The sequence below is a fragment of the Typopeltis vanoorti genome, chromosome 12 (genome assembly GCF_054136105.1).
Source record: "Typopeltis vanoorti isolate ZY-2024b chromosome 12, IOZ_Tvanoo_1.0, whole genome shotgun sequence".
Taxonomy (NCBI): Eukaryota; Metazoa; Arthropoda; class Arachnida; order Uropygi; family Thelyphonidae; genus Typopeltis; species Typopeltis vanoorti.
Genome location: NC_143560.1, coordinates 51,630,029 through 51,644,032, shown reverse-complemented (window position 1 = coordinate 51,644,032; position 14,004 = coordinate 51,630,029). Strand labels below are relative to the sequence as shown.

The window sequence follows — 14,004 nt, the reverse complement described above, 5'->3', positions numbered from 1 at the left end:
AACTATCGATATGTATTCCTGACTGTATGCCTGTTGAGTGTTTTTTACCACTGTGCTATCACTGCTTGTTTCATTTAGCAATTTTTCGAATTACTCCATACTTCAGTGATATCTTTTTCTCCCATTTTCATGTCACATTTATCATCTCTAACTCCAATTACAGCACTCTTTCCTCCATTTCTAAGCTTCTTCAACAATCTCCAGAATATTTTGCCCTTCTTGATATTTATTTTCTATGTTCTTGCCAAAGCCCTCCCATGACTTTTGTTTAGCTAGTTTTACACAGTGTTTAGCTTTCTTACATTTGTCTCTCTATTTTCTAAGAGCACAAACTGACTTATTTCCTAGGAAATTTTTGATATGCTTTCTTCTTTTCCTTCTTTTCCTCTGGCTAAATCAATCAGGGTTTTCTTCAAGGCTTGGTTCCTGTTCTCAAACTCTTTCATTTTTCTTCAATAATCTTTGTGTCTTTTAGTCTACAGTTCAGATCTGAGAGCTGCTCAACTTTTATTCGCTTTAAAACTTTCTTACATTATTCTTTTCAATATTATCCTGCTCAAAACTACATGGTGATCACTTCGAATTTCAAATCCTCTGTACACTCTAGTGTCCTGCACCAGTGAGATCTATGTTAATTGTTGACATCACTGTCAACAATTAACATAGTCAATGAGACTTTTCTTATTCCTTGCCTCTTCTCTCCATGTGAATTTATGCACATTTTAATGTTGGAACAGGTATTTTCCATTATTATTAGTTTTGCTCTTTTCTCCAAATTTTCCCAAAATATTTTTGTATGTCTGACAGTCATTTTCTACTCTGCTATTTAGGTCCCCAACAAGGACTAACTTTTCCTTTTTCATTGTGTCAGTTGCTTTCTCTAAAGCCTCAAAAAATTCCTCCACTTCTACCTTAGTAAAACCTTCTGTGGGACCATAGGCACAAATAAGTTTCATTGTCCAGTTCCCCATTCTGATATTTGCCCACATCGCTCTACTTGAGACTGCCTGCCATTTCAAGAAGATTAGCCTCATATTTATTGTTGAATACTATGGCTACACCTTTTTCTTGATTGTCATTGCCTGAATATAACATTTGGTGTTTATTGCTCAGAAAGATCTCACCAGTTTTTGTTTTTTGTGTTTCAGTCACCCCTATTATGTCGATCTAGTATTTATCTAATTCCTCAGCTAGCTCTATTTCTTTGCCATTCAGGCTTCTTATGTTGATAGTACTGATCTTTAACTCTGGTGATGTTGAGTTGTGGTGTGTTTTCAGATTTGTTCCAGTAGCTGACCTTTCGCTGTTTGCCCTGATTCCCTGGCGAAAACAATGGGATTGAACAAGTTAAACCTCGTTTAACCGGGCGACGCCCCAGCTGGCATGAAATTTTGTCATGTTGTACCATCATTTTGTATTTTGATTTAAGCCAATACAAATACAATTTGGTCAGCTAAATTCCAAATTGCCAGCCCATCCCCGTTCGTTCAGTATCCAGGTAGATACCCAACAGGGTGCACCACTAGAAGGTGAGGATTGGACATTAGGTCAGAAGCCCTGGTCGGTTCTCCGCATTCCTATAAAGGCTATATGGAGGTCTCCTTTCAGTTATACAGCTTTGACCCTTAAGCACCCCTAAAATGATTACATGTGTATTTTAAATATACCAAATTAGTTCTTTTTAGCAAAGTGATATTGATTTGTTTTTTTAGAATAAGAGGTCAAGATGATCCAGTTTGAGCTTTTATGAATTTTAACCTGGATATATTGCAGTTGAAATATTCTGAAACATTTTCATGTGTGAAGAAATGCATTGTATTTGATTTAATAAAACATTTACTGTTTGCAATATCAATTTTGAAGGCAAGCTTTATTCTGAATAACTTCCAGTTGACCCCCAAGATGCCATCTTCAGCTGTAGAAGTTAATCTAGTTTTTTTATTTTTATTTTTAATTATATTTTTAAGCACTTGTATATTGCTTGCTGATTTCATTACTATTCTGAAAGAGAAACTTATCTCTCATCCTCAAGAATTGGTTAAAATTCTTAGTTGAATTGATTTACTCCAGAAGACGAAGCTCATCATCCTACTTATATCTATTGGGAATTGCACCTTGATATTCTTGAGATGTAAATGTTTCATCACATGAATTTTTACCTATTGTGAAAGTGGATTTATTTCAATAATCCAAACACACAATAATCAGTGGATCAGTGAATGAAGCAGCATTTCCAGACTTGATAAGAGAATGATTTGAGAACAAGGATGTGTTAATGCTGTGCATTGTGGATTCATTCTTAAAGTGTATGCAACTTCTTTCAGAAGCAGTTAATATCAGTGCTAAACTATTTTCAATTTCTAGAATGTAGAGGATATCTGTATTCAAATTTGAATATCCTGCAGATTAAAAATGCAAACATGAATTAAAGTTGATAAATTAATAATACAGTAATATTTTGTGTAGTTGAAAGTTTATTTTTCACTTGGTCAGACTATAATAAATAAACTTTCAACATCTTTCTCTAAATCCAGAGTAATTTAATAAAAAAGTGGCACACCAATTGGCAGCTCCTATAGGAGGAGATGACCTTGCTGATGCTTCTGACTTGGTATCTCCACTTTGGCCTGGCTCCCACTGAAGAGACCTCGGTAAAGGTCGAAACTAGTCTGGATAGTGGCCCTTTCCTTAATGCATAACATTATACATATCTGCAAGGAGATGTGTTTTGCATTATGGGAGATACTGAGATAGGAGTGTTGGTATCTTGCTCCACCTTTGCAAGGAGTCGCCTAGTGTTGTACTACTTTACCCCAGTCCTGAAGATACTTTCAGGTGCAAACTTTGTTTGCACACACTTGGATAAAGGATTAAACTAAATTTATTATTGTCTGACCAAGTGAAAAATAAACTTTCAACATCTTTCTCTAAATCCAGAGTAATTTAATAAAAAGGTGGCACGCCGTTTGGCAGCTCCTATAGGAGGAGATGACCTTGCTAATGCTTCTGTCTTGGTACCTCCACTTGGGCCTGGCTCCCACTGAAGAGACCTCGATAAAGGTCGAAACTAGTCTGGGTAGTGGCCCTTCCCTTAATGCATAACATTATACATATTTGCAAGGAGATGCGTTTTGCATTATGGGAGATACTGAGATAGGAGTGTTGGTAGCTTGCTCCACCTTTGCAAGAGTCGCCTAATGTTGTACTACTTTACCCCAGTCCTGAAGATACTTTCAGGCGCAAACTTTGTTTGCACACACTTGGAAAAAGGATTAAACTAAATTTATTTTGTGTAGTTGTTAGTTAAAATGTATCTTCCTCTTTTGTATGTTGTGAGCAAGACATTTTGAAATGTTATTTTTATCTTTGGCTGCTAAGTCTTGCTTACATATAAAACAAATATATTTAAGTTAGATATTACAGCTTAATCATAATTATATGAGCTGTCAAAAGTTTTGTAATGTTGATGTTGTTTGTATTAGACGAACATTTACAAAATATGTTGTCAGTGACAAGGAAAGCAAAAGTTGTGAAAATAAATAAGTGAACCTAATTCAGTGCATAAAAATATTATGAAATGAAGAATTGTCATAATTTCTGCTACTTGCATTTTTATATAATTCAATAACTCTCCTGCAATATGAAAATAACTTTATTGTTACTTTGAGCACACTGACAACAGTAATGCCAGTGCACAATGGTGGATTGGAGCAGATGTTGCTCTCTTTCTGAGCACACACTGGAATGAAAAGAACTTTATCGAACATTGCTCAGAAAGGAAGGAAGGGAATACAGTAGGAGAATAAATGTGAGATTTCTGTGTCTTTAATATATGAAGACTGAACAAAAATTAGAAAGAAATGAAAGACTGATAAAGAGAGAATATCATTTAAAGGAGAGATAAGTGAAGCTAAGTGATAAGTAAAGCTAAAAGGAACTTTATTGTTCTCCAGTTCATATAGAAATGGGCCCAGTTAAGGTTTTTATGTAGGATTCTCAGTCTGATAAGTGATTTGATGCAGTTGATATGAATTTAGTTATGTCTTCAGAATTTTTCATATAGAAGGAAAATTTGTTCTGAACTGTTAATATGGTTATATTGGTTTATTCAGTGGAGTCTGCTACTACTATATAGAAAGTGAACCAAGTTACTGAACTGTTTTGGATGAAGGAAGTTTATTTTTCACTTGGTTAGACTATAATAAATTTAGTTTAATCCTTTATCCAAGTGTAAGCAAACAATGTTTGTGCCTGAAAATATCTTCAGGACTGGGGTAAGGTAGTGCAACACCAGGCAACTCCGAGCAAAGATTGACCAGCTCTCATCACTCCTTGTCTCAGTATCTCCCATAATGCAAAGCACATCTCCTTGCAGACATGTATACTGCTATGTATTAAGGGAAGGGCCACTACCCAGACCGGTTTCAACCTTTATTGAGGTCTCATCAGTGGGAGGCAGACCCAAACGAGGTCATATTTACCTATAGGAGTTGCCAACAGGTGTACCACCTTTTTATTGAATTACTCTGGATTTAGAGAAAGATGTTGGAAGTTTATTTTTCACTTGGTTAGACTATAATAAATTTAGTTTAATCCTTTATCCAAGTAAGCAAACAAAGTTTGCGCCTGAAAACATCTTCAGGACTGGGGTAGGGTAGTGCAACACCAGGCAACTCCGAGCAAAGATGGACCAGCTCTCATCACTCCTTGTCTCAGTATCTCCCATAATGCACAGCACATCTCCTTGCAGACATGTATACTGCTATAAATCCAGAGTAATTCAATGAAAAGGTGGTACACCTGTTGGCAACTCCTATAGGTAAATATGACCTCTCCTATTGCTTCTGCCTTAGTATCTCCACATTTGGGTCTGCCTCCCACTGATGAGACCTCAATAAAGGTTGAAACCGGTCTGAGTAGTGGCCCTTCCCTTAATACATAGCAGTATACATGTCCACAAGGAGATCTGCTTTACATTATGGGAGATACTGAGACAAGGAGTGATGAGAGCTGGTCCACCTTTGCTCGGAGTTGCTTGGTGTTGCACTACCTTACCCCAGTCCTGAAGATATTTTCAGGCACAAACTTTGTTTGCTTACACTTGGATAAAGGATTAAACTAAATTTATTATGTTTTGGATGAAGACAAGATATGTGTTCTTCAGTGTCCCATGATTTGGAATGCAAGAAGAATTTCACTTATTTGCTGTGATATAAAGAGCAGTGTTTGTGTTCTCCTGTGTGAACTCGAGAAAGAATTAAAGTTCTCTAGGAGGGGAAAAGAATAATGTTCAAGAGGTTTTATCCATAAAGGATAATAACTGTTAAATTATGTAATTGAAGGTAGCTAAGTAGAAAAAGTGATTTTCATGTTATTAGGTGTTGTGATTTGTGGAAAATAATAGTACTTGTATAGTTGTACTGATTTAATGTTTTATATATTTGTGTTTCGTTTTGTAAAATTCAAGATTTTTATTTTGGTTATAAAGTGTTTAAACACTTCTTCTTCTTCTGCAGCTTCTCCCACTTAAGTGGGGTCACTGTTTGTAATGAGTCTCCTCCACACCTTCCTGTCTTGGGCTGTCACCACATCCAAGTTCTTCATCTTCAAGTCCTCTTCTTCCAGCTCCCTCCATCTCTTCTTTGGCCGCCCACGCTTCCGCCTTTCTTGCACATCCATCTGCATGACCCTTCTTCCCACATATTCGTCCTCCCTCCTCATCACATGACCAAACCATCTCAACCTTGCCTCCTGTATTTTCGCTCCTAAGTTCGTAACTTTCACTGTTCCCCTGACATAGTCATTTCTCAGATGATCCTTTCTGGTCACACCGCACATCCACCTAAGCATTCTCATCTCTGCTACCTCCATCCTGCTGATGTTATTTTTCCTCAGGGCCACAGTTTCTATAGCATATGTCATAGCTGGCCTCACTGTTGCCTTTCAGATTGATCGGCACCCTCTTATCGCATAACACTCCAGCCATCTCCCTCCAGTTCTTCCAACCCGCTTGTATCCTGCATCCCACTTCCTTCTCGGCTCCTCCATCTTCTTCCACTGTTGAACCTAAGTATCTAAAGTCTCTCACCTTCCTGATGACATTTCCTTCCAGTTCCAGATCTGTCTCCTGGCCACCGCCGCTGCCCACTGCGCAACACATATACTCTGTCTTACTTCTGCTCAGTCTCATACCTCTCTCTTCCAGTACTTTTCTCCTTCTTTCCAGTTTAGTTCCTGCTTCTTCTCTTGAATCTACACATAGCAAGATGTCATCTGCATACAACATTGTCCAAGGCGCATCTTCTCTCACCTCCTCTGTTACCACCTCCATCACAATATTAAACAGAAACGGACTTAATGCTGACCCTTGATGCAAGCCAACTGTTACTTGAAAACTTTGTCTGTCCCAAACAGGTCTGAACACTTGTCTTCACATTTATGTACATTTCCCGCACCAACCTGACATATTTCTCCGGCACCTTCTTCTCCCTCAGACACCTCCAGACTTCTTGCCTTGGCACTCTATCGTATGCTTTCTCCAGATCAATAAATACCAGATGTAGCTCCCTTTGTTTCTCTCGATATTTTTCCATCATCTGTTGTAACCCAAAGATAGCATCTGTTGTTGATCTACCAGGCATGAAGCCAAATTGTTCCTTTGCAATCTCCACCTCCTTCCTCAATCTACCATCAAGAACCCTTTCTAGGATCTTCATTGTGTGGGACATCAACTTTATTCCTCTGTAATTTTTACAGTCTTGTGTATCCCCCCCTTTACCCTTGTAGATGGGAACAAGAGTACTCTCCCTCCATTCCTCGGGTATATTTTCCTGTTGGCAAACTTTCATGAACAGGTCCCACAGCAGGTCAATTCCCTCTTCCCCCAGTGCCTTTCATGCCTCCACTGGAATTCTGTCGGGGCCCACATCCCTCCACATCCCTCCATAATACTCTTCCTTCAGCATCTTTGATCTGCCTCACATGTAAGATGTCCTTTGCTGCTTTATTTCTACATTTCGCTAGTTGGTAAATTTTTCTCTGTCCTTCCTTTGTTTCTAATTGATCATACAGATCTTGATATGCCATGGCCTTCGCCTGTGCCACAATTCTCTTGGCTTCTTGCTTTCTCTCTTTGTACACCTCTCTCTCCTCTTCCACTCTTGACTCATCCCATTTCTGCTTTGCCTTCCTCTTAGCTGTCACTTGTACATCATTATTCCACCACCAACCCTCCTTCTGCTCGCTAATCTTTCCAGATGTCTCACCAAGCACCTCGATTGCACAGCTCAGGATTACTTTTGAATTATGTTTCCACCAATCTTGCACACTTTCCAGTCCATCCGAAATCCTCTCTAACACCCTCTCCCTAAAACGATTCCTCACACTCTCCTCTTTTAAGTGAAACCACTTAATTGTCTTCATCCCATGGCATCCAGAAGTTCTTATCTTCAATCTTATTTTAAAGTCTGTGCACAGCAGTCGGTGTTGCTGTGCCACTTGATCTGTTGGAATTACTTTACAATTTGTCACAACCTTAAGATGTTTTCTTCTAGTCAAAATGTAGTCAATTTGTAAGCTGTTGTTACCACTCCTAAATGTTATCAAATGTTCTTCCCTCTTGTAGAAAAACAAGTTCACAATTGCCAGATCAAACGCTACTGCAAAGTCCACAACCCTCTCTCCTTCCTGGTTCATCATTCCCACTCTGTGGCCACCATGAACTGCACCCTTTCACAGTCTCTATTCTGTCTTCCTATGTGCCCGTTCAAGTCTCCTCCGACAATCACCATCTCATTTTCTTCCAATTCCCTCATTTCTTCATCTAACACGTTCCAGAACTCATCTTTTTCCTCTGCTGTACGACCAACTTGCGGGGCATATACACATAATACGACCACCTGCTCTTCTCCAAGACCCAATTTCATTCGCATGATCCTGTCGTTCCTTCTACCCACGTCCAGTACTTCCCCCTTCATTCTGCCACACACACCACAATTCCTACACCATTTCTTCCCTCGTTATTCGCTCCAGAGTAGAACAATTTATATCCATCTCCCAGTTCCTTTGCCTTTCCACCTTGTCTCCTGCACACATAAAATGTCCAACTTCCTCTTCCTCATCATGTCTTCCACCTCTCTTCCCCTTCCAGTCATGCTTCCAACATTCAGTGTTCCCACTCGCAACATCCTCTCCACCTGCTGGGCTCGCTTCTTTAACCGCACCCGCCCTTGATGCGGTAGCCCTCATCCACTTCTCGCAGCTGTAGGGCGATGTGGCTGCGCGTCGCTTAAGGGGTACGTCCTAGCCCTTATATCATTTTCTCTTTGACTCATAATCATAGTTTGAGTTGGCACTGAAGTTTTCCGACCGGATGCCCTTCCTGACATCAACCCTCGCATTTATCCGGGCTTGGGACTGGCACCTATTGAGGCTAGCTTGCCTCCTTGTGTTTAGGCAAATGGTTATCGGATTAATTTAGAAAATAAGATGCTTATGTATGGATATTATTTCTGGGAAAACTCCCATGTTACTCCTCTTAACAAACTATTACATTTATGGCTATTTTGCCTGCTTCTGCTTAGGAGTTCCCCTGTTTAAATGTCATTGGCTTTTTACTCATGGATTCTTAGGGCATTGTAGATGTATATTTACCAATAAATATATGTAGCATAAAGGAAGAGAAATTTGCACATACCTTTTTCTGGGGTTTTACATAAACCCGGGTTTTTTCCATTTCTGTTTTAATTCTCCCACATTGCCCAATCCCCCCCCACACACACACATTAGTTTGGACATTGCTGAAAGAAGAAAAGCCACAACACCCAGAAAAAGGTGTGTGCAAATTTCTCTTCCTTTATGCTACATATATTTATTGGTAAATATACATCTACAATGCCCTAATAATCTGTGAGTAACAAGCCAATGACATTTAAACAGGGGCACTCCTAAACAGAAGTAGGCAAAATAGCCGCAAATGTAATAAGATGTTTATATGATATCCTGGGATATGAATCTGTGTGCAAATTGGATTTGTAGTTCAGTATCAGGTGTTTTCTTTTTACAGCAATCCCTCGATTAGTGCGCCTAATGCGTTCATTAAAACAGGCGCATTAATCGAAAACGCACTAATCGAATATAATAACCTATGGGAAAAAGTATAATTCATTCTTCAGATTTCTTTTTTGAACAGTAATTTTTTTATAAAAGAATTAAGGTATGTCTCAGGGCGTAGTTAAAGGAAAACCATTTAGCTGAAAGACAATAAAACATATTCAGAATATAAATTTTATTATTCTACTTCTTAACAAAGAATTGAGCTAACGCAGTTTGGTGGGCATTTTGTTTCTTTTTTTCATACAACCGACGGTATGGCCCTATTGCCTCTTCTACTCTTCTGCAAATTTTACTGCTTCTCTCTTCATCAGGGTCAGCCTCTAAGCATTGCTGCTTAAAAACTTCGATTGTACGAAAAATATTTTCAAATTGTTTCTGTGAAATCTCTTTTAACCGCTGACTATCAGTGGTTAAAATTTCTTCATATTCTTCAGGATCTTCCCGCTGTGCATCTAAATTTAGCAGGTCAGAATCACTCAATTCTTCAGTATGAGATTTAATTAACTCTTGGACGTTATCATTGAAGGGGAGAAAGAAATGAAAGACGTACAAATTGGTCGCTAACATGTGAAATCATGTGCTTTATAGATAAAATTTCCCAACTGTTATACAAGCAAAATAGTTACCACTTTAAAAACTAATGATCATAAAAGAGAAGTTAATTTTCCAACATGTAATAACAAGCAACTCATCCCAGAAGACGGATTGATTACCCCTATTATCGGAATGGATTCTCCTTTTTGTGAAATGCGCAGAATGTTGAAGGGTCTCAAATCTGTGGGCGTACTATAGCAGACAACATAAATTTTGGCGGTAAAAATTTGGAACATAGTGTACATGGAAGTAGTAGTATGCCATTAAAAATAACTTTGTAAAATCTTTTAAATCGGTAACTAAATTATTTCATTCTGGTGAGTAATGTTTTAAAATAGTTAGCCATAAAAATGTATAGATAGAAAATTTTTAGAATCTGTAACATTTATTTTTAAGATGTATATAGGTGCACTAATCGAATTTTAGAGGCGCACTAATCAAATTTGGGTATTCGAAAAAAATGACGCACTAATCGAGGGATTACTGTATTTTGCATTAAGAGTTAAACCACTCATAGTGGAGGGAGAAATACTAATGGTGCATTGATATGAGTATACGTGAGGAACATCTGAATTTGACTTACCAGTGCAATCTGGTGGTTACAGTGACCATCATTTCCTCCATGGATGACATTTCATTGCTGTTGAAGAATTCAAGAATTACAAAGGGACAGATTAAGATTGTAGAACATAAGCTTATATTTTGATGAATAATGTTTTCACTTGTGATTTTGTTGTTGTGTTAATGTCAAAATTTAGAAAAAATAACTTGGATCACCATTGTATTAAATTATTACTTAACCTCTCTACTGGCCAAGTTGGATGAAATAGTGAGACCAAATTGCACTTCTTATCCATGTTATTCAACAGGTACAGAATCGTATCCAGATTTAGCTGGACGTCTATAGACGTCATGGCCGGTTGGGGTGTTAATCAAATTTTAAAAATAAAAAAAAAAATCAAATAAATTGAAAATATTTTTTCAGTCTTAGTTAAGCTCACACTGTACTGAGAAATAAATCAATACAGCATTTGATTAATTCTTGATTCATGATTTTGCACTGTGATAGTTCCTTCTCCCCCTCTCATTATTCAGGTATTATAAATTATTTTTTTCTAGTCCCAGCATTAAGGATGAGAATCACTTAAAAGTCTGTATCATAATAACATAACGATACTCTAACAATACTTGAAAAGTTGATTACTTATTATTATTATTTTTTAATATTGTAATATAATGTGCCTTTTATGTATATTTTGCATTATTATTTTTAGCACGAAAATGGAGGATGTTTTCAAGTTAGTTCCTCGTCCAAAGTTAGCCTTAAATTGTGTTGGAGGAAAAAATGCATTAGATATGTTGCGTCATCTGACTTTCCAGGGTACCATGATTACATATGGTGGAATGTCCAGGCAGCCAGTAACTGTCCCAACAAGTGCACTTATTTTTAAAGATATTAAAGTAGGTGGATTTTGGATGACACAGTGGAATAAGTTAAACCATGATAGTCCTGACAGGAAGATGATGTTGGATTATCTGTGTGATCTTATGAAAAAAGGATTGTTGAGACCACCCATCTGCAAATTAGTACCATTTGATAACTATAAAGAAGCACTACAAAAATGTATGTCAGCATATGTTAGCGAAAAGCAAATTTTAGTTATGTCGTAAAATCATTTTCTTTTCTAGTAAAATTTGGTTAAAGAGTCTCTTTTCTAAACATCCTGTGTAGTGATGGTACCAAGAGCAGAACTCAACCAATATTTTTGCAATTTAAAAGCATAGTGATTATTGAGAAGTGTAAAAGATTCAGAGTATTATTCACAAGAACAAGGATGAAAATCTGTCAGAAATCAGGGAACTGATTCATGATAAGAGGTGTTCTTCCCTGTCTAAAAGTATTAATTCACATTTGACTTTTAAAGGTGAATTTTTTTATGCTCAATTTCTTTTTGTTGAAAAATATGATTAACATGCTATAAATTTGATAAGTATGATAAGACTGAACCTTCTTCTGTTTCCACAGTAATAAGACACCTTTTTATGAACCATTCCTCTAATTTCTAAATATTTTTATCTGTTGAGCTTATGGATGAATGTTCAAAATATTCCATTTTCAACAGATCATTCAACATTTAAACTTTGCAACCCATTCAGATGCTTAAGTTTGCTTTAGCTATCCGATTTAACATGGTATAGGTTTTCACTATCATATTTGCTTAGTTTAAAGCAGAATTTCATGAATTAACACTTTGTTCTTTAAAGTTAACTATCCCCTATCTGGTAAACAATAACAATGCAGTGAGCTCTCAGTTATCTGATCACATTGGTAAACCGAATTGCAAGTCTATACATTGCAGATATGTGAACTGAATATACAATTATATAGTTCTGTTCTAGGAGTCAGTTGACTTGTTAACCCATTCAAGGACTGCTTAACTGAGGATTTGGCTGTTTGAGGGTTGGATAATTGAGAGATCACTATTATGTTCAACATAGTAGTTATTATGTTAGACAGGATACACTCAATTCTCACTGTTGGAATTTGGATATAACCTGAATGATACAGCACTTACAAACCTGATAAAAGAGTGGGTTTTGAACAATGTTATGTTATGTATTGTGAATTTCAAAAAATGTATTGAACTTTTTTAGAAGTGCATTTTTCCAAAATTTGCTGTAGAGTATCACTGCTGGTATAAGTTCTGACTAGACCATTTCAGCAGTTTGTTATATTCACTGTTGAGAGCCTTTGTTATAGTGGGAATTGATTGTTATTATCAAATATGACTGTTATTTGATAACTGAAACTCTGTAATAGTTACTATGCAAATTGTATTAACACTAGTATTGCTATCTTATGTCCTGCCTTAAAAATCCATTAATTATGAAGACTGCAATTATAGAATTCATTTGTTTCTGTAAGCAGAGGAATTTAATTTTGATTATTGTATGATTTGTATAACAGTAATAAAGATGAATTTGTAAGTATTCAATTCCTTAAGCACACGATGTTCTGCTGGAAAGATAATGTTCTACTTTTTTTATTATGATTAAGATTTAGCTCATTTTCTCTTTATATTTTTAAAGCGATCATTTCCTTATTTTAACATTAAAAAAATCATTACTCCTAAACGTTTAAGTAGTGATAGCGAACTTACAGTTATAGTAAAAAGGACCAAACTGTGTTTTGGTCCTTTTTATTATAAAGGAAAGATAGTTATAATATTCAAACACCAGCACGAAGATAACTTCTTGGATAGATAGCAATTTCAAGTTAAGAGTAAAGTGGTCAAATTTCAAAAGAGAAAATTGAACAATGAGACATATTTTTGCCTAGTAAGAAAAAAAGTAAATAAATTTTTTGAGCCATTTAAAGGAGGGCAGCTGACATGAAGAAATGTTTGGGAGTATTTTTAGAAAAGAGCAATGATGTTATGTTATCATTAATAATAATATTAATCTTCAGGATACAAGTGTACAGGCAATTTGAATTAACAAGTGACTACCACGTGGTACTGAACAGGATATTATTATTATTATTACTTGACACCTCCAGGGAGTCCAAAGTCTCATCGAGGGAGGGCACCTACTCTACAGCTCTGTCTCCATCACTCAATCCACCACAACTATACTAACGCCATCTATTGCCCACCAGCGCTACCACTAGTATTTTCACTGGCAATCACAAACATCCATGCCCACGGTGGGATTCGAACCTGCAGCCTTTTGACTGGAGAGCAGATGCTCTAACCACTCGGCCAGCCAGCCTAGGTGGCCGAGTGGTTAGTTCGGCCTAAAGGAGTGTCACTGTAAATATAAAATATATAAATTTTTATATAAAAAATATATAAAAAGAGTCTCACTGTAACAAAAAATGTGCACTAAATTTCAAAAAATAATCCAAGTTGTACAATTCTCAGGTGTGAAATGTACTCAGAAAAGTATACAAATATTATTAGAGAAAAGGTTAGTGTAAAAACAAAATAAGACATAGAAAAAGTGGGAAAATGTGAAGAAAATATTGACTGACTGACTTAGGAAATCATAGAGAAATAACAACTCCATGGTAGCAAGATAATTATTAATTTTTCAGGAAATAACAATGTATACTAAAATATTAATTATAAAAGACTAATTAATACTGGTCTGGTTAGCGTATCTGCTCTCCAGCCAAAAGGCTGTGGGTTCGAATCCCACCATGGGCATGGAGATGTTTGTGATTGTCTGTGAAAATACTAGTGGTGGTGATCGGAATAGATGGTGCTCGTGTAGATGATGACGAAGACAGAGAGA

At 36.8% G+C, this 14,004-nt stretch overlaps 1 protein-coding gene across 2 annotated transcripts in view; it reads left to right on the top strand.

Annotated features, from left to right (window-relative positions):
• Positions 1 to 12,704, top strand: part of LOC150100788 (enoyl-[acyl-carrier-protein] reductase, mitochondrial) — a 57,304-nt gene extending 44,600 nt beyond the window's left edge. For both annotated transcript variants that reach the window (XM_090401557.1, XM_090401558.1), the window contains exon 5: positions 10,983 to 12,704. In XM_090401557.1, the coding sequence (XP_090257683.1) occupies positions 10,983 to 11,379 (397 nt within the window). In that variant the 3' untranslated portion in view covers positions 11,380 to 12,704. The remainder of the gene's footprint in view (positions 1 to 10,982) is intronic.
• The last annotated feature ends 1,300 nt before the right edge of the window (positions 12,705 to 14,004 follow it).